Source organism: Seriola lalandi, unplaced genomic scaffold, assembly GCF_002814215.2.
Source record: "Seriola lalandi dorsalis isolate HSWRI2012SDOR001 ecotype SW California unplaced genomic scaffold, Sedor1 jcf7180002054883, whole genome shotgun sequence".
Lineage (NCBI taxonomy): Eukaryota > Metazoa > Chordata > Actinopteri > Carangiformes > Carangidae > Seriola > Seriola lalandi.
Genome location: NW_019525658.1, coordinates 2,812,113 through 2,839,569, shown reverse-complemented (window position 1 = coordinate 2,839,569; position 27,457 = coordinate 2,812,113). Strand labels below are relative to the sequence as shown.

The following is a 27,457-nucleotide window of genomic DNA, read 5'->3' as shown; positions in this document are numbered from 1 at the left end:
AATGTCCTCCTACATCCTCTTTAAACACAGTCTATGTTGCATCACATCGGGGTCATCGTACATTTTCGCCGATAAGGGTTTTACTTTGAGGTATGACGGGACATTCAGATTGTTCTTACCGTGCAGTCTTTACACTATTATAAGGCACATATACACAAAAAGGTACGTGGGAAACTGTTTGGTCGATTTTAATCGAAAATGGTGTATTTGTTCGTTTGTATTTGTTCCAGTTCCAGTTCCAGTTATTACATTAGTTTTTCGCATGTAATGCATTGGATTGTCCTTTTGTTGTGTAGCGGATTGCAGCCACAGAGTCCGCGGACAGAGTCTGTGAGAGCAGCTCTAAGTGAAAATTATTGTTTACCGATTTTGACATTAAATTTGGGCTGTGTACGTACTTTAAGTGTTAAATATCAAACTATTGAAGAGTGAGTTATTTTTGCTTCTTCCGCACCATACTACATTTAAATCATGTCAAAAAAATAGTCCCACAATGCTCCTTGTTGCTCCTTCTTTTAAAAATATCTGTCTGGCAGTTAGGTCAAGTCATTCTGCCACTTTTCAGAGTTGCCTTTAACTGTTTGCTGTTTTGGAGCGGAGCTGTGTTGCAGTGCAGGAGGGAGTGTCGGGTTACAAACACTGAGCTTGTGACCTCTTTCTCTTGACTTGTGTATGTGGTCAAATCTTTTGCTCTGTGACCTGTTCGTCAGCTGAGCAGAAAGAGACAGCCAGGTTAAGAGTTCGAGTCACGAGATGTTATTGATATATGACCACATGAAGCTTAATCAAAAACACAGTACTAATTCATCAGTGATCTCCTTAGGTTTTAAACACAAAATTGTCCCATATGAAATGTCACTATAATAATTTAAAAATAAGATTATTTTTTATTTCTTGCAGGCATGCAGCCGGACAACGATGAAGAGGAGAGCTGCAGTATATACCCAGTATGTCCTTCCTCAACACCATTCATTGCACTTCATTGTCTGAAAATAAACTTCCACGTCCTTGTGCTCAGCAAGGCATTTAGGAAGGGGAGCCTGGGGACAGTTGCAACACTTTTTACATTTCTCTTAGTTACTCAGAGGCTCCTTGTTCTAGACCAACCAAAATTTTCATATTACACATACATTAGTCTGCTAATCATCCATACCATTTAAAGGTGATTACATATGAGATAGCAGTCACAATATTTATTTCAGTTTAAGAATTCAGTTGTTGCAACTGACGCAACACAGATCACAGATGGTTTCAATATATTAAAAACACATTAAATTTGCTTGTTGTGTCAGTAAGCATAGTGTTCTGAAAATATGGCAAATGGTATTATAGTGTTATTTATTTATTTATTTAACAATATTTATCAAAGAACAGTCATTTAGTTTTGTGTAGAGCATAGAACATAGTAACAACAATAGCAATAACAATTTATTTTATTGCTTATGATGAACAGAACAGGTAAATATATTTTAAGACCATGAGAGGAACTGAATAATTCACAAAATAACTTGTTTGTATTTTCTTATGTGGTAAAATGATCAATTATTGTTGCACCTGTTTTGCTATGGGGCAAAACTAGCTGCATATTTTGTCTATTTTGAACAGAAAATGTTGAAACACACTGTTGTATGGTCTGTTGTGATTTGACTGGGGACAGTTACAATAGCTTGTTGTAACTGTCTTCACCCCGTCAGCCATGACAGAACATCATGTGCTAAACACATTGACTTCAACACATTCTAACTATGTCATTTAGAAGTCAAAAAATAATATTAAAACTCAGAAAGTTTTGATTCTTTTCATAAAAAGTGCAGGACAGTTTGACAAAAATACAGCTTATAAAAAAATGACTTTCAGATCTCCAAAAAAAGTTGTGTCTTCCAGTGTCTTCTGTCTTCTGAGTGTCATCACTTTAGCATGTTTCTGATTGGAGGAATGACACTTGTTGCAACTGTCCCCAGTCTCCCTTACAAGTTCATGACAACACAACAGCTGTCCTGACTCTGACAACAAATATATATTTCTCAGTCAAATACATGACAAATGCACATGTTTCACATATCCTGTAAGGCTTGTTGTTTTTCACCAGATGATTAGGCCTTTATTGGGTAAAAAGAAACTAGAAACATTTGTCACCTTTTTGTGCTCTGATTGCTCTTATGTGAAAAACCCACAGGTGGTTTGTGCAGCAGGTTATTATGACCCATAGTTACGTTTTATTGTTAGGCGACATCTAGTGGTTGTACTAATTATAACAGGAGCAAAGGTGGATGGATGGGTCAACAAAACATAAGAATATGACACAGAAGATCGGTGTACGATTCCCATGTGAAACCAGTAGTTTACATTGTTTCTATTATCCATGACCGTTGTTATTATAACCCTAACCCTAACTCTTACCCTAAACCCTGACCGTTATTATTATTGTAACCATGACAACAAAGATCATCTGATGTGGAGAAAATGCTTATTTTAACGCAAATCATGATCTTTCCCTAAACCTAACCAACTAGTTTTTGTGCCTAAACCTAACAAATCCATGACTGTTGAGCGCCGTAGGGGCGCTATTTCACGAGAGACTTCCATGGGTCAGAGGTTTGAAAAAACAACCTATATGGCTGTTTCGGTTGGGGGACTTGTTGTCTTTAACATATTGCCAGTTGATTTCATTCCCTCAGTGTGGTTCCTCTGCTTGATGTTTCAGAGCCTGGCTCCACTCAGCAGTGAGATTAAGGCCAGGATGAAGCAGTTTGTGGAAGAAAGGACGGAAGTCAATATGGTAACTGCCAACAATCAATTTCTGACTTCCTCTCTAATCATTTGACTGAGATGCAAATGGCTTGTTTTGCTATCCGAAATATCCCCTTTAGTCAAATCAGAAGTAACGTGCCAGGCCATCATTTCAGTCTCTGAATAATTAATAATGAAATCTTACTTCACACATAAAGAAGGTGACCGAAACAGAGATTTTGCCAAACTACGGCTGTTCCTAATCCATAAAGATGCTGGAAAACGTATGAGCATGCTTTTTTTTCCGGATAGATCAGATTATTGCAATGATCTTTTTACTGCTCTTCCAAAGCAGTCGATAGAAAGACTACAGTTTATTCAGAACCGTGCTGTTGGACTTTTAACTAAAGCGAGGAAGAGAGAGAACATTACCCCAGTTTTAGCTTCACTCCTCCGGCTTCCAGTATCTTTTAGAAAAGTCCTTTTACTTGTTTTTAAAGCTCTTAATGTTTTGGGACCGGCCTACGTCGCAGATTCTCTGTGGTTTTATAATCCTTCACGAGTTCTCTGATTTTCTACTGCCAGGCTTCTAAATACACACAGACAGCTGAAAACCTTTTTATTTAACTTGGCTTTTAATCAATTCTCTCAAATTTACTGTTGTTACTAGTTCTGTTTTTATTTTCATTTAAATTATATTTTATCATCTACTGTCTTTCTATTGTGGATAACAGGTGGAAGGATAGAATAAATGGGAGTGAGAGATGTTCTGATATTAGATAAATGAATTAAAGAAAAGAAAGAATGGACTATTTTGATTCTGTTAATTCAAATGTTTTAAACATTTCGCCTGTCTTTAATTCCAGTGGTTGGCTGTGCTGATCGGAGCTGTGACAGTGATTTCAGTGGTTGGAGTTGTTGTGTTCCTACTTTACAGAAGATACAAACGGTCAAGTCAGTGCCCTGCACACTGTACACACTGTTGGGTTTCATTTGTATCTACATAAATTTCACTGTAAAGATGTGTAAAACACACCCAGATACTCTGTTGATACATTATCAGGTGTTGGGTCAGAGGATTTTAAGTGATGTGATCATATTAGTTGTTTTATGTCTGTCTGTGTTTCAGAGACATCATTAACAGTTTCACAGTTCATACAGACACGCATTTTATGAGTTAGGTGTAAACTGGTAATTGGTTTTTGAAAAGTTGTAACACTAATTTTGCAGTTATACCACAGGTATTTGACAATAATTAATAATAACACAATAACATTGTGTTAAAAGCAATCAAGTATTGAGTGCATGAATGTTGATATTCTTCAGGATTAAAAGCCCCTGAGACAGAAGGGTGATTTAATCAGACCAGACTGACAGCAGGAGTATGAGAAGCATTGGCTGACTCATACAGTAGATTGCAGATGTTCTTACAGAGCATGTCTGGTGTGTTTCAGAGGAGCAGGCCGGTGTTCGTCATTATCGTTTCAGGAAGAGAGACAAGGTGATGTTCTATGGCCGGAAGATCATGAGAAAGGTCAGTGTCTTCTCAAACATCCCACTCAGTGTTGCCAGTTTCTATAGACATATTACACATTCAGTGCCCCCTGCTGCTGCACCATGGATTTATTTTTTATAAATAATGATATTAACTATCACGATGACCATATGTGTCATTTTGTAATACTGCTGCCCACAATGGTTTTATCTATATTGTATTCATTGCACAAAATTGCGACTGCAAAGTTTTATTATACTCTCCATTATTATATAATTTCATACACAATCATGTTTATATTTTTCTTGTGTCATGCAGAATAAGTCAGGAGGTAAAATCATATCTAGCTAGTCTTTGCTTGGATTAGGAAATAGGTTCACAAATCTTCTTTATAATGCAGCGGATGGATTTATATTGGATCACAAATAGCAGGGCAAACCCTATAATCATGAATGGCCGTCACTAATTGATTGACTGACTGACTGACTGACTGACTGACTGACTGACTGACTGATCATAGTTCCACCATTGGTCAGTTGAATTCCATGTGAATTGGAGTTTCCCTATTGGCCTTTACTCTTTCAAAATGATTTGGTGCAAACAGGTTCTGTTAGGGTTGTGTTTACAGCTGCAGTGCTGCCAACTTAGCTCATTCTCTCTAGATTTAGAGACTATTCTTCAAACAGACTGGGTATAAACCTGATTCATGACTGGACCATGTATGGAGCCGACCGTGGTTTTAGGGCTACACCTCTTTTTTCAGGCACTTTACTGGGAACTGCAGGGAAGAGGAGGAGCGCTTCCAATACACTGAGCCTCGCCTCCATTGTCTCATTATTACTAAAGGAGGCAGAGGAATAACTAAACATAAGACACACCGAGCAGAGAGAGCAGGAGAGAGGGAGGGAGAGAGAGAAGTAAACGCTAACTGCTAAAGAAACTAGCTGATCTGAATAGCAGGTAAACAACAGAAACACCAGCAACAGGAAATGAGACAATACGTTTAATGCAGCACAAGCAATAAAAGACCTGATCAGAAATGAGAGGTTTCTGTCCTCTGAAATGCTAGAGGGCTTTTAATTTGAAACGGTTACAATACGGTTAAAATACTGTATATGTGAGCACAGAGAGAGAAGCAAACATATAAAGGGCTGAAACCAGCTGATACTAAGCAGAGGGTAAATAAGATGCAAAGATGTCAGTTGTTTACACCAGTTCCACAACAGTTTTCAACTAGGTCCTCACATTGACTGTACACGGTCCAGCCATGTACTGGGGTTTGACCTCGTCTTGTTTTAATTCAGATGGTTAGAAAAGTCTTAAAGGATTCGGGATGTTGTTAAATGACCTAGGTTTGTCAAAGCATCACTGGGTAATTACCTTTCAGAAGCTGGTGCTCGGCTCCGTGACTCAACTCAATCTGTTTACACTTTAGGTTTAACACTATGTACAAATATCATACGGCAAATGTTCAGCTACTCCTTCTTTATTACATTGTCAGTGCCACTCTGTCCATCTCGGATGAGTATGTTACCATCACACAAACTTTGTGAATTCATAACTAATGTTACATACACTGTTTCTTTAGCTAGACTACACATACTGAACTGACATGAGGCAAATGTTGGAAGGCTGAAAACTGCAGAAAGAAAAGAGTTTCTACTCAGGCTACTACTCTGTCTCAGTGTGATGCATGTTCTAAAAGTAAATTTTATCAGGAGAAATATCATCAGTTGCAGCTTGAGTCCAAGCAGATTAACTGTTGGCGATGGCCTTTCATATTTGTTATGTTGCTGTAGGACTTTTGGCCTGATGTTGTTGCTAGAACGAGTTTAATTATATAGCAAGTCAATTCAAAGTGCTTTACTGAATAAAGCAAGATATAAAAAACACAAGGCAATTAAGAAGACATAGAGTAAATGGGATTTCAAAAGATTTTAAAAAATGAAGAAAAAATAAGCTAAAACGGAAAACAACAGAATAAACAGAAGAATTAAAAAATGATGGTGCAGTTACATTAAACTTAATAAAAGTCAAATTCAAGCCTGCAGTTAAAAGAACTGAGGAGCAACTGACCTCAGGTTTGTGTGGTGCATAAGACCTGAATGCTGCTTCTACAAATATAAAAGCTCCTTGATGACCTGAGAGATCTCGATGGCGGGAAATCAGAAATGTATTTTGACCTTAAACCATTCAATGTGATGGGAAAGTGTTGTTTTCATTCTGTCAAGCATCATGTGAATGCAAACATGTCAAATCACCAAACATTTCATTGTCTTGCTGTTGCAGGTTCAAACGTTGTCCTCAGTTCCTGCATCAAACTCAAACTCAGCCTCCCGGCAGAGATTGAGGAAGAGGACCAAAGTCCTGTCTATAGCTCGCAAGTGAGTCTCTAGTTTAAGCCTGGTTTGTAGACAAAAGACAAACTGTCCATTTTTCATCTTAGGAACAGCTACAGGAACAGTGTTTGACAAAATGATGTCAATTCAAGATTCACTTTGTTGGACCTTGAAGTGAGATTATTTTGCCAATGAAAGGTAATGTAAGATATTACCAAAGCCAGTCACCACTATATGTTGTATCTAATCTGATGAATGATGAACAAATTCAGCTCCAAGTAATTCTAAATACTTTTTCAACAGAGTAATTCAGTGATTCAGTTCAGGTCACAATCTCTGAGTTACAGCATTGCATAACATTATGATGTCACAGTGAAGTTGACTTTTGACCATTTGGATACACAATGTCATCACTTCATTTTATCCTTACAGACATTTGAGTTAAATTGCATCATAATTAGTGTTTGAATTCATGAGTTATGGCCAAAAATGTGTTTTGAGAGCTTACCGTGATCTTGACCTTTGACCTTTGACCAAAATATAATCAGTTCATCTTTGAGTCCTAGCGAATGTTCGAGCCAAATTTGAATAGGTTTTTATATATACATAACATTAGAGAAACGTTTGCAGTGTCGCTCCTCTCAAGAGGATTCAAGAGGATTTAAGTAAAAAATGAAACATTAATAGATGAAGGATGTGTGTGTTGTTAGAATCCTGCGTATTCGGAGGGAGCCCCCCACCCTGCAGCCCAAGGAGCCCCCTCCCAGTCTGCTGGAGGCTGACCTGACTGAGTTTGATGTGCAGAACTCCCATCTCCCCTCTGAGGTGCTGTACATGCTGAAAAATGTCAGGTAAGCAAAACGACCTCACGAGCAGGGACAATGTTTCTATCTAACATATAGACATAATGAAGAGTCAGTGGAGACTTAAAAAGTGATTTGTAGACTGAAATGATTAGTCAATCAATCAAAGACAAGTGAAAGGAAATGAATGGCTAACTGTTTTGGTGAACACTTGTTTGTTTAAGTAATTTTTTAAGCCAAAATGTCAAATATTCTCCTGTTCCAGCTTCTCAAATGCAACATTCGGCTGCTTCCTGCTGTGTGATTGTAAATAAAAAGTCTTTGGTTTCAGTACTGTCCGTCGGACAAAACTAGCAGTTTGAAGATACCACACTGGGCTTTATGAAATTGATGGACTATTTTCTGACATTTTATTATTTTATAGACCAGCTGTTGCGATTTCGACTTCAAACAAGTATAAATGTTGATAGACAGTTACTATGAAAAGGATGAAAGTTCCTATGGTAACCATCTTCTTCTCAAAAGAAAAAACTCAACTAAATAAAAACAGAAGTCCTTCCACTGAAAATGACCATTTTTTATAGAAACACTATAGAATGAGACTAAAAGTCTCAATGTAGTTGTTTTCATTGTTTCTGGTGGAGCCTGCGTTTCCTGCTTAATATTCCAATTGCACACCCACCCAGAATGGATCCACAGCAAATGATGCCTGCACAGATTGAGAAGAGCTGATCCGATCTACACGTATCACATATGATCAAATTTGATCATGAGTTTGGGATTAGCGTGTTGGAAAACATTTGTATAAGTCTTTACTCTTCTTTATTAAAACAACATGATACAGTCAAAATAGTTAACAGATTAACTAGTGTTTCTTCTTCTTGTGTTGCATTCCCGACAGACAGCTATTTTTAAAAGTAAAGATCAGCATCTCTTTTTCAAGAGAGACCTGTGTACAAAGATTTTATATTGTAATATATGTAATATATATATTCACAGACATACATTATATATTTTCACATTAAAAAGGCATGTGCATGTGTGATTGTAGATACATAAGCACAACATTTTAAACTGTTCCAATGAAATAAGAGCGTATAACTTCATATTTTTTTGGGAGTTCATTCCATCTGTACGCAGTGTAGTGTTTGAAACCAGTTTTTCCGAGTTCAGTGTGAACAAGAGGTTCAGCTAGTTAAAATGTCCTGTGACCTGATGTTGTAAGTGCTGTGTTTAAATGTTACCAGAGAGCGGAGCCTTATAAATAAACAACATACAATGCTGCTCCGTTCTGTTTGTAAGGACCATCCCAGCTTTTTATATAGGATGGAATGATGAGTTAGAAAAGTGTGACCTGTGATGAAGCGTAATGAAGAGGCTTCAGTGTGGTGGGAGAAGCATACATATAAAAAATATCACCGTAATCATAACCATGAAGGGCTTGGATATGGGCAGTAGGCTGGGTACTCTTTGTTGACCTACAGAATAGCATATATTTTTACCAGCAAACTGTACATTTGCAATGTGCCAGTGGCATATAAAATAGTGTCATCTACATAAAGTTGCACATTGCATAACTGAATGTATTCTTTATCGTGAGAACACTGTAAACTGGATTACTCGTAGTGTTTTTGGTAAATTTTGGTAAATATCATTAGCAGTGATATAACGACAGCATTTGTACACATTGTGTTGTAACCAGGGTGCTCGGCCACTTCGAGAAGCCTCTCTTCCTGGAGCTGTGTCGTCACATGGTGCTGATTCAGCTGCACCAGGGAGAGGCACTCTTCCGACCAGGTGACACTGATGACAGTATTTACGTGGTTCAAGATGGCCGCCTGGAGCTGTGCATCCATGAGAGTGTAAGAGCATAAAGACGTTTCGCTCTCAGTGGTGGATTAGTGGTAAATGTGTATAAATTCTCATCTGTACTCTGATTGTTGCTCTTCATCCATATTGAAATGTGATTGTTGTCTTTCTGCAGGACGGTACAGATGCAGTGGTGAAGGAAGTTTTGCCAGGAGACAGCGTTCACAGTCTGCTCAGTATCCTGGACATAATTACTGTATGTCTGAAGTCTGTCTGTCACTCATCACCCTTTTCCTCCTTTTGTTTGTTGTTATTATACAGGCATGTTTAAACGTACACATGGTGGTTCCTCCTCATATGTAACACGCCTATAATTTAGGATTAATTAGGGAAAAAAATAATAGAGATAATATAAAAACAATAAAAGCAAAATTATAAAAACAATAAATTTACAAAAGGGGCAATCACATAAAGCACATTACATGGTAAAGTGCTTCTGAAACTGGTGAGTTTTTATCAGCTTTTAAACTGTAAACTGAGATGACATTTTTGATGACTAGAGGAAGACGATTCCAGAGGGTGGGGGCCACAACCGCAAAGTCACGGTCTCCTTTGGTTTATAGCCTCGACCTCGGGACAGTAAGCTGGTCAGTAGACCTCAGGGATCTCCCCGTAATCAGTGGACACAATAACTCTGATATGTAAGATGGTGCCAGCCCATGTAATTGTATGAGAGATTAATTATTATTATTATTATTATAGCACTCTATGGATAACCAGCATAGATTTGCCAACACTGGTGTAATATGTGACCTACGCTATGTATTCATTAGCAGTCTGGCAGCCACATTTTGAACCAGCTGGAGACACAGAAGAACGATTTAGGGTAGTGAACGGTGAATTGCAGTAGTCAAGACGACAGGAAACAAAAACATGGAGGATTTTTTTCTAGATCTTGAAATGATAGTAAAGATTTGATTTTAGCAATGTTTCTCAACTGGAGGAAGCAGGATTGGACCGATTTATTTACATGACATTCAAAATTCATATTTTGGTCAAAGAAAGTGCTTTTGGGGCCCATGAGTGGTCCTATTGCACACAACGGGCGGTTAGATCAGCTTTAATTTGGGTCATTTGGTCTGAGCTTAGTGCTTTAGCTTGTTTCTGGTATGACTTGAACACCTGTAAAAGCTCTCAGTTTGAAGCTTGTTTTTACCAACATTTACTGACTTATACTTTAAACTTTTATACATTATACTATAATGCTACAATATACTGTAAATATATATATATGTGTATTTTCTATTCATGTTGACATCATGGAGTACAACCTAACTCATTTTTGTGAAGGTTTTCGCTGACAATAGGATCCTTCTTTCTCCACACAGTATGTTATCTGTGTTTTACTGTATTTCAGGGCTATCCGGCACCTTACAAGACGGTGTCAGCGAGAGCTGCAATTCCCTCCACTGTTCTGCGTCTTCCAGCTGCAGCCTTCCAGTCAGTCTTTGAGAAATATCCTGAAACCCTGGTTCGAGTCATTCAGGTAAAGTTCCATATCAGCCAGTGCACAACAGGCAACAAAACCACAGATATTTTCTGAATATTTTTCAATTTCCTACTGTTTCTTTTCCTTTTTATATGAACGGTCCAGTCTCTTCATTCTCTGTGTTGTCCTGTTTCCCTCATGTCCTCTGTAGATAATCATGGTGCGTCTTCAGAGAGTGACCTTCCTTGCCTTACACAACTACCTTGGCCTGACTACTGAGCTCTTCAACCCGGTACTGTAACCTGTGCTCCAGACTGCGCGGTCTGACATAGGGAGTGCAAAAATGTGAACGATTAGATGACCTCGCTTTTATCTTGTGTATTACTGACATTATCCACCCCACACTTATTGTTTTATTTCTGTGCAGCTCTGCTTCTCTGATATACAAAACAAGAGTAATAACAAGAGTAGTGTAAGAGTTGCTCACATTCATAGAAGAATCAATACACGTACAGACTGGTGTCAAGCTTTGAAACTTTTTTTCAGTCCCTCTCCACATTAGTATTTATGCAACAAAAATGTGACAGTCCATTTATCATAGAATATGATTATATGAAATAAACCCATTAGGTCACAACCACACTTTGGCTGACTTGGTATAATATCAGTCTAACTATATTTGAAATTTACTTTATTTTGTTTGTTTTTTTCTTAATATTGATGGATGTGTGTTACAGGAGAGCCAAGCCATTTCCTTGGTGTCAGTGGCTCATGTTCTGGGTGAAGCTCATTCAAACAGAGGCTTCCGCAGGCAGCCTTCACACTCTGATGATCTGGCCTCAGAAAAAGCAGACACAGGTCAGAAACAACAGCATTCCCAGTTTGCATTAATGTGTGTGTGCAGCAGTGGTTGACTAAAGTTCTCTGTTTTCTTCATACCCACTTTAACAGAAAAGTCCAGCCTCTCTGACATGTCCTCATCAAAATACAAGAAATCTCGTTCTCTCTCCACCCCAATGGCTGTTACAGGTACATACACACACACAGTGACTTTTTTTATACTTAAACATATTTAATGTTTTATTTTCAGTGCCTTTCTTGTCTCAATAGTACGATGGAATATTAGGCCACAATGAGGAAAAAAAATCTGAAATTACTGGAATAAAGTTGTAATTTTAAAGAATAAAGTCATAATATTTAAAGAAAAAAGGCATAATATTACAAGAATAACATCATAATTCCATGAGAGAAAAAGTCATAATATTAAAAGAATGAAGTCATAATTTTACAAGAAAAAAAGTCATAATATTGTGAGAATAAAGTTGTAGTAAAGTAAAGTAATTTTTGGTTGTTTTAGAGGGGAAATATCAGAAGTTCTAAAATGAGGAACGTGGAGCATCCTGTGAAGTTATACTGCAGCTGAGGTTTCAAAAATAAGCAGACCCTTCATCTTTTGGCTCATGAGTATCATCATCATCAGCATCATCAGCATCAGGACATTGAAAACATTGTGAAGAAACTGAGTCTGTTCTATATTTAGACAGACAAACAGCAGCTGCCAGAAGCAGCTCAGGCTGACACTGACTGTCCTTTCACCTGTTTGATAGGTTGTTGTAATATAATTCTAATTAAATTAAATTTTTTCTCTCAAGATTTTACATTTTTAATTGTCATAATATTATGACTTTATTGTCAGATTTTCTGATTTCTTTTTTTTCCTCAATGTGGCCCTAATACTTCATCAAACAATAGGACATATGCAATTCAATAAACTATGTTGACTGTATGCCATTAGCTTTTCTAAGTGGATCCAAACAATGTATAATATTACAATAGAAACATTACACGTGGAAAAGTGAAGAAATGTGAAAAAAGTAGTCATTACATTTTAAGACAAACATTTAGAAACTTTCCTGAAGTTAATGTCACAAACGTGTCCAACTTTGTGCCAGTTCCATGTGTGTTTGAGTCGTTTTGCATGTCATCAATAATTATTATCAAACTGCATCATCAATAACTGCAACTGATGTTACTGTTAATGTAACATACACAAGGCCCACTGCTCATCAGAGTCAATGAATGAATGTTTAATCAGCTAACTTGGAATCAAGCCTATGAGCAAAGGGTTCCACAGGAAAATGCGTTTTTAAATGCTTTAATACTAAACTCTAATGCTCAAAATATTGTGATTTTTTTTGTGTCGTGCAGGTGAAATGTCAGCTGACCTCAACAGAGTTTATGAACGGGCTGGACTTGCCAAAGAGGAGATGATGCCGCACAGTCCTATGAAGGTCTGTGGATAAGACATTTCTTTCACACACTGTTAGAAGTTCTCTGGTTACAGTCCAGACAGGTTGGATGGCAGGGAGATATTTATTATACAGGGAGGGCTGGCTGTTGTTTACATGTTATTCACATCTGCTAGTTTCTTTAACTTAGCAGTTACTGCAGGCAACACACAATAGAAACTGTTTGTGCCAAATCATTCTGAAAGAGAAACGGCCAATGGGGAGACTACAGCTCAGTCAAGTGGCATGTGGCTGACAGACGGTGTAACTATGGTCACTCAGTCAGTCAGTCACTCAGTCACTCACTCAGTCAGGGACATTTGCCCTGCTGTTGCGGTCGAGCCAAAAATAAACAGATACTTCTTGAGGCTTTCTGGTTGAGATGTTGTATTTGAGCAGTGGTTACTTACAGAATAATGTTATATTTAGTACATTTAGATTTATTGGGTTATCTTGGTGTACTGCACATGCATGGGTTACTAAGAATGAGTGTCCAGTTTGTGGTCTACTGTCTTCCTTGCGGCCATTACGTTTTCCTGTGTCTCTCTGTCTCTTCAGTCTATTCTAAAGAAGAGTGTCACAATGCAGCACACTCCATCTGCTGTTTACCAGTACAGCGATGCTGGAGCAAACGCCCACCACAATAAAGTCAATGCCATTTTCCAAGCTGCAAAAAAGGATCTGCTGCAGGTCATCCAAATACAGGTAGCTTGAAATACAAACCACATGTACTGCACAACTTCATTACACACTTACTGATCCCACAAATGGAAGTTAAAATAAAATATTCTAGTAAAGTAGATATAGTATAGTACAGTATATTTAGCTGATCTGTTAATGGTCTTAAATTTCTGAATCCGTGATTGGTCAGACAGTTATCACATGTCTTTAACTTGTCATTTGTTGTCATCAGGACCACAGTCTGCTGGAGGGACGGGTGACTCTCCGCCAGGTCAAAGCTGGCACTGTTGTGGCCCATCAAGGAGACCAGGTCGGTCTGTTGAGCAAACACTGACAGAAACTCATATTGACAGAATATTGACCAGTGCAACTTCAAGGTTTAACAAAAATAAGGCAAACAAAGCGGGGTTTGGAAACTCAGCTCCTATTGATACATATCAGCAAGAACCATATGGACCATATTCTCTGTATTCTCTCACTGTATATACTGTATAATACTCTCTCTATTCACTTAGCTTATTCAACACCACTGAATCATCTTTTCTTCAAGGACTTGTTCAGGAGAAATCCTCTTTAATAAAAGCATGTAGCCCTGCAGAATATAGTGAACTAACATTAGTCCAAACCACGCTTTGCTTGCGCTCTATAAACTATTTTATAATAATTATAATCATAATAAACTTTATTTACATGGCACGTTTCTTAACAAAAAAATTACAAAGTGCTTCTCAGAAAGAAAAATGGGAAATTAAAAACAGCAGTTAAAACAGAAAATAGAAGTAAGTTACAGGAAAATATAAATTGTCCATATCATGGGAAAATAAAACACAACAACATATCAAACATTCATAAAAGCTTCCCGATAAAATAATGTTTTAAAAGACGCTAATGATGTAGCCTGCCTGATCTGATTATAATATATTCATTTAGTTATACTTAATTAAAATTCTCAATAAACCATAACTTTGGCATTCTAGTTTGCAGCACTATGCTTAAATAATATTATTCAATAATATTCACCTCACCTATAAATCATAATCAGGTATAATAGCCAAAGTAAGACCAACAAACTTCCATAAATCAATCAAAGCAGAATTTGCAATATGGAATACATACTACTAAACATTACTGACCAACTAATATTAAATGTGACGCTTCTGATTCATTTGTAATGTTTATTTCATACCAGTAGCATCTTTTAGTTGAATCCACACAGGTAGATTTAGATTTAGATTTGTTTCCCCCGGAAACTGAAAATGAGACTTAAGTTCTGATTGTGTTTAGTTTAGATTCGTTTAGATTTCCTCTTTTCTCTTTATCTGAGTTTGAAGTCAGCATGATCTCAGACTTATCATTATTGAATTTTAGTTTGAAGTTTTGGGACAGCAAACATGAAACGTCACTGAGGCAGGCAAACAAGTTATCAAGGCTACTGTACTCGTTGGTTTCATCAGTTCATTTTACAGATGAACTGATATGTAATCTGATTTTTCTTCTCCACACGGCTTACAGGATGTGAGCGTGGGCTTTGTCATCTCAGGTGCGCTCCACGTTTACCAGCGTATGATTGACCGCGAGGACGAGACCCTTCTGTTTGTCACCCACCCAGGCGAGATGGTGGGTCACTTGGCCGTTCTCACGGGGGAGCCCCTCATCTTCACCGTCCGAGCTCACAGAGACTGCACCTTCCTCTCCATATCCAAGGCTCACTTCTATGAGTAGGGTCGAGTTCACACAGAAAACATTCAGTCATTTCTTTGGGGCTCAAACACACACAAACACATCTGTGTCTTCAACCTTCTCAGGATGATGCGTGAGGAGCCGAGGGTGGTGCTGAACGTGGCTCACACTGTGGTGAAGAGGGTGTCACCATTTGTCAGACAGATCGACTTTGCCCTGGACTGGATGGCTGTGGAGGCCGGCCGTGCTGTCTACAGGTATCTACTTTATGGAGCCAAAACTATTAATACCTCACTAATATAGTTTTCCACATTATAATGTCTAAAAAACAACTAGATCTATGTTCTATATGTTGTTGAGTTATGTTCTTTACATTTTTAATCATGGTAACGCTTCATTGGTCTCCTGACAATGACATCATATCCTGTATGTGCATGTGTCTGTGTTGTGTTTGTCTGACAGAAGCTCAACATTGACTTTTATCTAGTTTTAAGCCACATACACTTTTTACACCTTGGTGGTTTTCAGCTCTATATTTGAACCAGATGAAGGATTTTAGTCGTCGGACGTCTGGATCTGAAGTTATCAGAGAAACAAGCTGAGGAAATGTTAGACAGCTCAGCTCCCAGCTGCTGGAGACCTCCTGTCCTGTGTCACTGAAGAGTGTCTCTAAATCTCTGATGTTTAAAGTGAAACTGCTTTATTCCTTGTTCCTACCAGTTTTAATCCCCTGGTGTGTTTGTTATGGAGAGGAGGACACCTCTGTGGATAATTCAGCTGCTGATAAAAACCTGCTGAACGTCTGGTTCATAAGTTATCAGAGAAACAATCAGGACAAAGGTTAGCATCAATCTCAGCTCCAACTCTTCCCTGAGTCTCTGTCCTCCGTACAGCGTCGCTCAAACACTGACTTTAAATGTCAAACTGCTTCATTCAGTGTTTTTAACAGTTAGAATCTGTTTGATTTCCTGAACCACTGACACTGTAGGAACCCAAACCAGGAGAAGCTTACAGCAATGGTGGTGAAGACAACAACTCCCATGATCCCACGCTATTTCGTGACATCACCCATTGCTGTCTTTTGATATTGTTTTGATTGAAAGACGCCTAGAGGCAGAAGTTACAGACTGCATTTAATTACTCCATGGAAACTGTTGTTTGTTTAGTTACTCCTGATAATTAATGTCCACGTTGTGTTTTGGAGACACAAAAACAACAAAGAAAACAGGACAAGAAGTCTGTCATGTCGGTCTGTTACATTTATGCAGGGAGAATGAGAAAATATTAAATTAATAAAATTATAATTAACAGTATGTGAGTGGAGTAGTGTTTGATTTTGCTGTGATTTTTCCTTATTGCTTTTAGGCAGGGAGACAAGTCAGACAGCACCTTCATAGTCCTCAGCGGCCGACTGCGCTCTGTCATTGCAAAGGATGATGGGAAGAAGGAGCTGGCTGGAGAGTATGGCCGCGGGGACTTAATTGGTGTGGTAAGTGATCAGAAAGTGGGGTCCTGTGTGGGTGGAATTCTTGAATTTCAAACTTAAAATAAAAGAAAATAAATGGAAGGAAATTATTTTTTAGAAATAAATATGGACAAACTTCTAGGGGAAATACATTTCAGTAACTAACACCTGCTGCCTGGATCGATCAGGTTGAGGCTGTGACACACATGAACCGAGCCACCACGGTCCACGCTGTCAGAGACTCCGAGCTGGCCAAGCTTCCTGAAGGAGCTCTGAACTCCATCAAGAGGAGGTATCCTCAAGTCGTCACTCGGCTGATTCATCTGCTGGGACAGAAGATACTGGGCAACATGCAGCAGATCAACGGACCTCTGGCCGGTACTCGTATTCTCTCTCTGTTACAGTGTGTCAGGATGGAATTGCCGTTCAGTATGAAAGTTAACATAAGTTATCATATGTAAGCTAGACTGGTACTTTAATTAAAATAAGAAACATTAAACAGTATATGGGTATATTACAGTACATTTACTGTCTAAACTATCCAATAAGAGAAACAATCCTGTGCCCTGCAGCTCGGAGTCTGGCTCTCACCACCCCCACCAGTAAATGGGACGCTGGAAATCCAGCTTCCAACCTGTCCACTGTGGCCATCCTGCCAGTGTCTGAGGAGGTTCCTCTCACTTCCTTCACTCTGGAGCTGCAGCATGCACTCAGTGGCATTGGTACACACACGCACACACACACACACACACACACACACACACACACACACACACACACACACATGCACACACACAGTAGTTTACCTGTTATGCACTATGTGTTGTGACAGATTCTCCCCATGGTGAGACTTTGACTTGTGCCACAGTCGCCCTTCTGTCAGGTCGGATCAGAGGAGACAGTCTTTGATGTCCCAGTTCCTGGTTTGCACTGTTCAGTCCTAAAAGAGACATCTATAAATTTTTTGCTTCACAATATTGCACTTTTGTTTTATAAGGTTTGGAACACACTGGATGTGTGGTGTGTGCGTTGCTATAGTGCAGCTGTCTCCACATGCAGCTGCTTCCGCCATAGCTGTCTATGTCCAGGCTGAATCTGAATCTGATAGACATGAAAAATATAAATATATTTTTTAACCATTTTAGCAGCTGCATGTGGAGACAGAGACATTTTATGTTTTCTGTCAAAGATAAATCAGGAATTGATTTAAAATGAAAAGAAATCCAACATTCCAGTAACCTGTAAACTCTATGTAGAGAGAGAGAGCTGCAGCAGGTCAGTGACGTCAGCCGCCACGCTCACGCCATGCAGGCAGTGTGTTCTCAGCGTGAAACAAATACTTAGATATTGTGATGGTTGGTTTTGTTAAAGGGCCTCAACTCAAAATATAGCAAAATAAAGAAAGTCCAAGGCTGTACCAAGCAAGTGACAGTGAAACACAGATAAAGATGCACAGAAGTAAAGACCTGCAGCACTAACTGCTCACACCTACTGCATATCAAAACACACCCCTCTCCCCATCTAGGGGTTAGGATGATCTACTTTTGATTCTCCATCATGATACATTGTGCCTCCCTTTCATTCACAGCAATTTCATCGGCCTTGTTTCAAAAACGTGATGGATGTGTTTCTGTTTTCTGAAGGTCCCACTCAACTCCTGACGAGTGACATCATCAAACAGCGACTAGGTTCTGCTGCTCTGGACAGGTAGACATTTGATCAAGTGAATAAACTGTAAATAGATAAGTCCTGCCAAATGAGACGAAGTCCCGTGAGGCATCCCGACTATGATGTCTGTTTTTTTTTCTGAAAACAAGATGTTAACTGAGATGATGTATTTTAATAGTTAGAGTTTTACAGATGTTATTTCAGTTGAATACATGTACACGCAGTAACAGGTGACATGTTGTTCTTCTCCTCTAAAGTGTCCACGAGTACCGTCTGTCCAGTTGGCTCGGGCAGCAGGAAGACATCCATCGCATTGTCCTCTACCAGTCCGACTCTAGCCTCACACCTTGGACCCAGCGCTGCATCCGGCAGGCTGACTGCATCATCATTGTGGGACTGGGAGAACAGGAGCCCGCTTTGGGCGAGGTTAGTGTTAATGTGCTTATTTTTAGTTAGTTAGTTAGTTTTCATTCAGCAGTAAGCACAGGAGATGTTTCCTTCTAGCAAGACACAACACAAAATCTCAACTCTGTTTTCCGTCATTTTCAAATTTGTCTGTAAAAAAAAAACAAACTTTTACAATCTTGCATTGTTTACACCCAGTTTTCTAGCTTGCAGTCTTCTTCTTCTTCTTCACTGCATTTCTTGGTGCGTTACTGCCGCCTGCTGATCAGACAAATAGTGTGAAACAGTTGGCAGGACTGTATTACAACACCCGCATGCATGTGTGTGTCTTGTGCACGTGCACGAGACAGGAACCCACTCACAGAAAAACTGCTCCATTGCGCTCTGTTATGTGCTGCATTGCACTGACTGATGATTATCAAGAAATATGTAAATATTTACATAAATTTTATAAATAAGCACATTTATTCTCTTGCAAATGAAAAGTTGAACACATAAGCAACTAGAAAGGCACTCAGCAGACCAGTACCTGCACCAGGCTAAACAACACAAAACTCTCGCAATGTTAAGAAAGTGAAAAATCCTGAATCCCTTTAACTTGATCTGAAGGCCGCCACTATTTTCTTCTGGATAACCGGAATGGCAGCTCTTTCATTTAGCATGGAACCTTTTACCAAAGCCGCCAGGCCCTCATAACATTGTTGCTGATGCTCACAAGTCTAGTCACTATTTCCCTTTTCTCTGCAACACTCCTGCATTAAACTCAAGTCTGCTATCGGCTACTTTTCAAAATTCATCCAAACATTGCGCAAGAAATGGGAAAGCAGCGTCAACCTTTTTAAAAGCTATGAAACAGCCTGGAATCTGTATGTCTCGCTGAGTGCTACTACTACTACAGCAATTCCATGAGAAATGCTTTAATCTCATGTACACCAGTCTTTTCAGCAGTCCAACAATAAAGTCATTACTTAAAGGCATAAAAAAGTATAAAAGACTCATGGGACTCCAAGGCAGCAGGGAATCGAAAAAAGGAACTCGCATTTGCATCAGGGCGGCTGCGGCTCAGGAGCCGTCCAGTTACTGCTCTGAAGTTACAACTTCACTTTGACTTAGAGCTACAGCCACACCGTCACACTGTTTTCATTTCTCTCTGTTACTTGGCCACCCTGCAGTGGATCACACTGAAAAGCTCTTCTTCTTCTTCTTCTTCTTCTTCCTCTCCACCTGTAGTTGGAGCGGATGTTGGAGGGCAGTGCGGTTCGGGCTCAGAAGCAGCTGGTGTTACTGCACAGGGAGGACGGCCCACCACCCAAAGGGACGGCCGAGTGGCTAAACATGCGGAGCTGGATCTCCAGACACCATCACCTGTCCTGCCCCCGCAGGGTCTTCTCCAGGAGGAGTTTACCCAAGCTGGTATTAACCACCACCTCACTGAGGCTTTTTATGGGCGATTCTAGCCCAGTTTACGAATGCTTCACTTCTGTTTGTGTGTGTGTGTGTGTTTGATTTGCAGAGAGAGCTGTACCAGCGTGTGTTTGAAAAATCTCCAGATCGTCATTCTGACTTCTCCCGCCTGGCCAGGATCCTGACAGGAAACACCATCGCCCTCGTACTTGGTGGAGGGGGTGCCAGGTACTGCAGCTTCTTATAGTAACACATTTAACACACCGGCACCACCAGATTTAGCCTCGAGGACCAATCATATACTCTGCAATCACAAGCTGGATCAAATACACTACTCTGGTAATTTGGTACTTGTACATATGAGCTATGATATTGTCCAGTTGTGAAGTGTAAACACTGTGAAGTTATGAAATGTAGGGTTTAAGTTTGAGTTGAAACAAATAAATTACACCAACCTGAAAAATGGAGAAAAGTGATTGAAATTGAATGAAGTGAGATCAGTAAACCGCGCACAGACAGTTGTTGTTTGTCACTTTACTGGCTGGTTTGTAATGTTTTATATGAAATCAAAGGAAAGAGAGCATAAAACTGTCTCTGGTGTCATTCTCACTTTTTGCCTGAACATTAGCTGTAGCAAATGTTTGGTCCAAGGAAAGCACTAATACGAACATTGCACTGGGCATTTACAATTCAGAGTATTCAGGGTTCAGGTTCATGAACATTGCTACATCATTACATTTTTTTAATTTATTTTGTCAAAAAAAATATTTTGAGAATCCCATCATATTTGGTAAAATGTCCATTGGGACTCAAGCCATAACCCAAGACTTCACACGAATGGTTGATATTTTATACGACTCTGGATAAACAGGGATGTAACCTGGTCTGAGTGGAGGAGGCAGACGACCACGAGGAGATTCTAGTTCTCATTTGTTGCTAAGTGCTTCACATGTAATGACTCCATACAGTATTAAAGTTTAGCATAAGAAGAGACAAAAACTTTATCAACCCCCATGCTTGCATCACACAAGTATTAACACAGACAACTAATAATCAGTTTACATCAATACATCATGTGCATAATATGTAGATTCCAATAAGCAGGTGTATTCTGATTCTGTTTCTATTCTGATTGATGTGTTTCTTTTCCTCACTGCTCTGGCTTGTCCTGGAGCTCTGACAAGGTAGGGGCTGTATTCATGAGACAACTGCTAAACAATGAATACATCAGTTATGTAGATTATGCTTCTACATGTGCCTGTTTGTACCAAGGTTAGAACTAAATATTTAGAGTATATATTTGGTCCTAGCCTCCATTATTTGAATGGGTTTGTGTGGATAGTGCCGCCTATCTGTGGCTCTGTAAACTACTCTGGCTCCAATCTAGCAATTTTAACAAGTCATTTAACGTAGCTGAAACTTCAAATAACATGTTCCTATTGGAATGATTTCACACGTTATATCTTTACATAATCACAAGAACATCAAACTTCACTGCAGGTTTAAGTATGAGACTTGTTAAACTTGTTATTTATTATTTGATAGTATTTGAATAAAATGTGACATCAGATATCGTGTGTGATGTTATTTGATGGATCTATTTTCAGGGGCTGCTCTCAGGTCGGCATCCTGCGGGCGCTGATCGAGGCGGGGATCCCTATCGACATGGTGGGGGGAACCTCCATCGGGTCCTTCATGGGAGCGCTGTACGCTGAGGAGAAAAGCTACAGTCGGATGAGGGTCCGGGCTCGTGAATGGGCCATGGTGAGCTGACATTACACTGAAGACATGAAAGTACTAAAGTTCAGAAGTGTTTGTCAATGATCAATGTCTCTGGTTCAAATTTCCTCACCGTTATTAGAAAATGGTCGTATATCAAGTTTTGTTTTTGTTTTTTTGTTATTTTTTTTTGGTCATTATGACGTGACAAACTTCTTTCATGTTTTCTCTTTTCAAATTTGACCCTTGGTTTCCACTCAGTCCTTGTCCCGTGAACATAAGTCCACACCTTTCTTTACCTCCTCAGGATATGACCTCCTACTTTAAGAAGCTATTAGATCTGACGTACCCGGTCACCTCCATGTTTTCTGGAGCTTCCTTTAACTCCAGCATCAGTTCTGTCTTCAAGGACAAACAGATAGAGGTAAGGTCAGGGCTTTCTTTAAAGCAAAATATTTTTTTTACCAACTCCAAATCTTCAAGCTGCCAGTAATAATAAGCTATTGAGTTTTACATGTGCAACTAAAAGTTTCATGTAAAAGAAATAAAGCATTGATGGACTCATTGTCTGATTACAAATGGCCGATGTTACAAATATGATCACAAACGTTGCTTTTTCCGGCTCTCTTCTGCCAGGACCTGTGGCTGCCGTACTTCAACATTACAACAGATATCACAGCCTCCTCCATGAGAGTTCACACTGACGGTCTGTCTAATTCTGAAAAACACAAAATGACACATGACATTTCATCCCTGTGTGTGGTCTTTAATGGTTCCAGGTAGACTGGGTGCTTATCATTGGTGGCATGGCGGGTTAATGATAAGAGAGACTGTCCCCAAAATTAAATGTTCACTGGTTTCATTTCAATACACAGTACATATGTCCTTGGCCAAGAGAAAATGACATAATCCTTGCATGTAATAAACTCTGGCGACAGCTGTGGAACAAATGTGCAACCGTACCTGAAGATAGTGAAAATACATAAACTGAGTCTCCTCTAAAAACACATATTTGTCAGCCTGTTAACCCTTTTGCTACCTCTCTCCTCCTCAGGCTCGTTGTGGCGGTACGTCAGGGCCAGTATGTCACTGTCTGGTTACCTGCCCCCCCTCTGTGATCCTAAAGATGGACATCTACTCATGGACGGAGGCTACATCAACAACCTGCCCGGTGAGGAGTGGGCTGGGTTTTTGAAATGAGATTTCATTCTTCATTATGACTCTTAGCTGGATTTCAAAGAGATGAAATATTTATTTATGGATTTGGAGCGTGTGTCTGTTGTGGTAAAACAACAATCATGCATTGTTTTTAAATGTTGCTATGGCAAAGAGTCTGCTAAAGGAGACCAAATAGGAAGTGTTAAAGCTTCTTTCCTTATCATTTAGAGCAGAGGTAGGGGGGCCTCACCGGGGGTGGTGGGGGTGTCTTAACTGTTTCAGGGGAGGCTCAGTGAATGGAAAGACAAAAATATTACAAGTTATTACACTAGTTATCAAAGGAGATCAGCTTTTTCCCAAGATGTATCTGAGAGTCACTTTTAAAACCTTTAGAGAATTGGACCAGCTCTTATCATGGCTGCCACTTACATACTGCCGGGTCATTTCACTCAGTTAGGAACCTTCCTGAGCAAGAAAGACTTTTCGACGGCAGCCACTGTGTTCCCTACCGTCAGTGTGCCAGTTCATCTTAGCACCAGTGTGTGTCCGGCGATCCAGCCTTCGTTTCCTCATGTAGCCTGATGTGTGTGATCAGTTTTTCTGTTGTTTTTGGACCCGAGCATTTTTGATTCATTTGCCTTATTTGTTTGGACTGATACTGGATTGCCTTACAGTAGTTAGCAGCCCTTCTGTTAACTGCACCGACGACCTTAAGCATCACAGTAGATGAAACAAAACTTTAGCAACATGCTATATTTAGGAAAAGTGCAGACCTAAAAGGTCACAGCCCATAAAGTTTTTGACAATCTTTATTTATAAAATGTACCTAAGACTTTGAACACTCTTTAAATGCATTTGTCCTGTTTTGGTACCTAGCTGACGTGGCTCGCTCCATGGGGGCCAAGGTTGTGATTGCAATTGATGTTGGGAGTCGGGATGAGACCAACCTGACCAACTACGGCGACTCCCTGAACGGTTGGTGGCTGCTGTGGAAGCGATTCAACCCACTGGCTGAGAGAGTCAAGGTACGCTGACCTTTGCCGTAAATGTCAGATCTCCTCTGTAGTTGCCCGTTTCCTATAAAAAAACTACAATTACCGCCTTGCCGTTGTATCCCTCCACCAATCAGCCAAGTTGCAGGAAATATGGTCACAATCTCTCCTTCCTGACGACCTTTGACCGTTTGGATATAAAATGTTATCACTTCATTTTATCCTTATAGACGTTTGTGGTAAGTTGTGTCATAATTAGTGTATGAATTTGTGAGTTATGGCCAAAAAACGTGTTTTGTGAGGTCACAGTGACCTTAACCTTTGACCTTTGACCACCAAAATCGAATTAGTTCATCCTTGAATGTTTGTGCCAAATTTGAAGAAGTTCCATCAAGGCGTTACTGACATATCGTGTCCACAAGAAGGACTGAACATCAATAACAGCTCAACATTGCTGAATTAATATTCCTTCCAGGTCCTGAACATGGCAGAGATCCAAACTCGGCTCGCATACGTCTGCTGCGTGCGGCAGCTGGAGCTGGTCAAAGACAGTGAATACTGTGAGTACATTCGACCGCCCATCGACCACTACGGCACACTAGAGTTTGGCAAGTTCGACGAGATCACTGTGAGTTTGACTTCTGTTCCTCAACACCATTCCCCACGCCTCCTCCATGGCCTTGCTTTTTGAATCTCACCCTAACCCCCCCTTCACTGTCGCTGCAGGAGGTAGGATACCACCACGGGAAAACACTGTTCGATGTGTGGCAGCGCAGCAGGGTGGTGGACAGCATGCTTAAAGACAGACATCAGGAAGAGTTCCACAAAACCAAAACTGGCCATGTGAGTCAAATCTACAGACACTACTGACCCGGGAGGAGATTTTTAAAGCCGTTATCAAGTTGTTCTGTTTTATTTTAACTTCAGACTAAAGCTGGACAATCATCAGTATCAATACTCGGATCTTTGTCTGTCATCATTTATTTTTAATGTTGATGTAGGTGATCTCAGCAGCTGTCATTACCCTGTCTTTTTATTTTATTTTTTTATTTTTTAGACCCAGTGTCTGATTTTTGTTTTCACTTTCTATGTATGAAAACCACATTAAACAAAATAGTAATCTGAGTATTTTTACAGAGTTTAAAACATGTCTGGAGAGGAAGTTTTAAATTCTACTGTTTTATTGATGCCAGTTGATGTCTGTTCTAAATGTAAAATCAGAAAGAGTTGATGAAGTCATCACTGGAATGATGCTGTGTGTCTTTCAGGTGGTCACCTGTCCAAACGCCTCTTTCACCGACCTGGCGGAGATTGTGTCGAGAATAGAGCCTGTCAAGAACGCCTTAATTGAAGGTTAGTTATCAATAACTATATGAGATCATGAACCAAAAAATGTCATATACATATATGTGTATATATGTAGAAAAAAATCTTAATATAAAAGGTTGCTTTTGATTTGTATTATGCAGGTGTAGACATACAGTAGGTCCCTGTGGTGCATATTTTGAAGCCTGATGTTTAGATCTGCAGTGTCAGCTACATGTCTGTAACTTTATGACCATCCTAAAATGCTGTGGGTGGGGATGTTGTCTCCTGTCGTCTGCCTTCAGAGGAGCTGTCTGATGAATACCAGACAGACTATGACGAGGAGGCGGTGGAAAGCGCGATGTCCGACTTTGAGGCGTTCACCCCCGGCAGTGAGCAGACAGAGGGAGAGGAGACGGCAGACACTGCTGAAACAGTATGTATACGAACAAAACTGTGTACTTGGTTAAGATGAATGTAAACAAGGTAGGGACAGCGAAAGGAGGAGGTTTAGGAAATGAGGAAATCTAATAAAGGTAGAAAACTGCTACGCCTGGGCTCCTTTATCTGTATATGTTTGCACTCTTAGATTCAGATGAATCTTTTCTCCCTTATTTATTATTATTTAGCACTTAGACATTTGTTTTGGTCAATTTTCATTTAGTGTGATTATGTATATGTTTATTTATTTTTTTATTTTTTTATTTCTCCTTTTGTTTATCTTGGATAATGTTCAACTCCTAAGGACAATCCTTATACCTTTATATCACCTATTTTATACGTGCAAATGTACATTAATAGCACTGGTACAACAGTTTACTGTTCCTTTGGCTCAATAAAACATATATGAAAATAAATACATTAATGTGAACAAAAGGAATAAACAAAGCTTGTGTAAAAGTGAAGCTTTATCATCACTCATCTTACAGACATACGAAATAACTAAAAGCCAGTGATAATCCAACTTTCCTTTTTGTCTTTTTTACAGGATGAGGAGATTCACATCCGAGGTTGACCCTGGATGAAGAATACTCCACATAATCCTTGGCCACGACCTCCATCAAAGCTACGCCGACCTGTCAGGGCTGCTAACCATGGTCCAACACACACACACATGTTGATGCAGTATGCCCAGTAACCTTTGAGAAATGCACTGAGTTTGCATTACAGACATGTCGCAGCCGGGTAGCATCAGTGACACGGACACTTCAGCAGAACACAAAACTGTTGATGGATGCGGTAATTTGATGTAAGCATCAAACCTGCCAGTAAAAGGAAATAGTTTTAATTGGGTGAAGACCCTAAACGTGTCTTGTTGCTTCGTGGACTTTGAGTTTCAGTGATTTAAACTTCTGCTTGTCGTGGACTTCCTGAGACATCAGGCACCTGGGAGATGTGGGGAAAAAATCAAACAGCTCCATCAGCTCACACACTGATGAAGCTGTATGATAGCCTTAGATTGGTAACTTCACACAAGCATGTCATGCACAGATGCACTACAAAATGCACTACAGTCATTCAGCATAAAAATTTCGTAATATGCTGGGTCACTTTTGTGGGCAGTTTTCTGTATAGCTGGTTCCAGCCATAATAAGCTCAGATTCATAAAGCTCTATAGTGCACTTCATAATGTTTACAAATAAGTTCAAAACATAAGTTAATATGTTTTTTGTGCCTACAGTGCGCTTCAAGTACAGTGTTACCCTCATGTCTGTATGATGATGAAAGGACCTCTCCTCTATCTGCCTATTGTAGGTTTGACAAGTGTAATGTGAACGGTCACTAATAAACTTTTCCTCATATCCAACGCACAGCCAGATGTATATCACAGCCTCCATGTCCCCATATCAGGTCTATTTTCAGCATAGAAACACTTCATTTTACAGTTCCATATTCCATTTTCTTTAAGGCAAATATTTTAGGTGTTTCCAATATTATACTAAATCACAAACCTCCCGTTTTTTTGACTCTGTATAACCCAAGAAACTTGACATCCTCTGTCATTGACCCGCAAGGGAAATTAGGAG

The 27,457-nt window shown here is 39.5% G+C and overlaps 1 protein-coding gene across 2 annotated transcripts; it reads left to right on the top strand.

The window, feature by feature from the left end:
* pnpla7b (patatin-like phospholipase domain containing 7b) lies at window positions 1-27,243 on the top strand. Of its 2 annotated transcripts, XM_023397653.2 has the most exons (35): window positions 1-162; window positions 901-947; window positions 2,705-2,779; window positions 3,597-3,684; window positions 4,185-4,264; window positions 6,515-6,609; window positions 7,275-7,415; window positions 9,070-9,229; window positions 9,352-9,432; window positions 10,594-10,722; window positions 10,877-10,957; window positions 11,403-11,523; window positions 11,617-11,694; window positions 12,874-12,956; window positions 13,512-13,658; window positions 13,867-13,944; window positions 15,147-15,352; window positions 15,440-15,571; window positions 16,680-16,803; window positions 16,968-17,157; window positions 17,352-17,501; window positions 18,423-18,486; window positions 18,705-18,873; window positions 20,083-20,265; window positions 20,366-20,484; window positions 21,864-22,020; window positions 22,283-22,399; window positions 22,612-22,681; window positions 23,030-23,146; window positions 24,010-24,158; window positions 24,601-24,753; window positions 24,852-24,968; window positions 25,394-25,478; window positions 25,736-25,866; window positions 26,419-27,243. In XM_023397653.2, the coding sequence occupies exons 2-35, from the start codon at window positions 903-905 to the stop codon at window positions 26,443-26,445; spliced, it is 3,942 nt and encodes a 1,313-aa protein (XP_023253421.1). In that variant the 5' UTR covers window positions 1-162; window positions 901-902; the 3' UTR covers window positions 26,446-27,243. The 2 variants fall into 2 exon arrangements, with proteins under 2 accessions (XP_023253421.1, XP_087027771.1); XM_087171645.1 differs by lacking the exons at window positions 25,394-25,478; window positions 25,736-25,866; window positions 26,419-27,243 and having other exon boundaries at window positions 24,601-24,685.
* Window positions 27,244-27,457: the final 214 nt, after the last annotated feature.

Bases quoted from the DNA above. Each gene is read 5' to 3' on its own strand.
- pnpla7b (XM_023397653.2), top strand. From the start codon at position 903: ATGCAGCCGGACAACGATGAAGAGGAGAGCTGCAGTATATACCCA. The intron at 7,416-9,069 runs GTAAGCAAAACG...TGTTGTAACCAG, and splicing joins TACATGCTGAAAAATGTCAG to GGTGCTCGGCCACTTCGAGA. The intron at 10,958-11,402 runs GTACTGTAACCT...TGTGTGTTACAG, and splicing joins CTACTGAGCTCTTCAACCCG to GAGAGCCAAGCCATTTCCTT.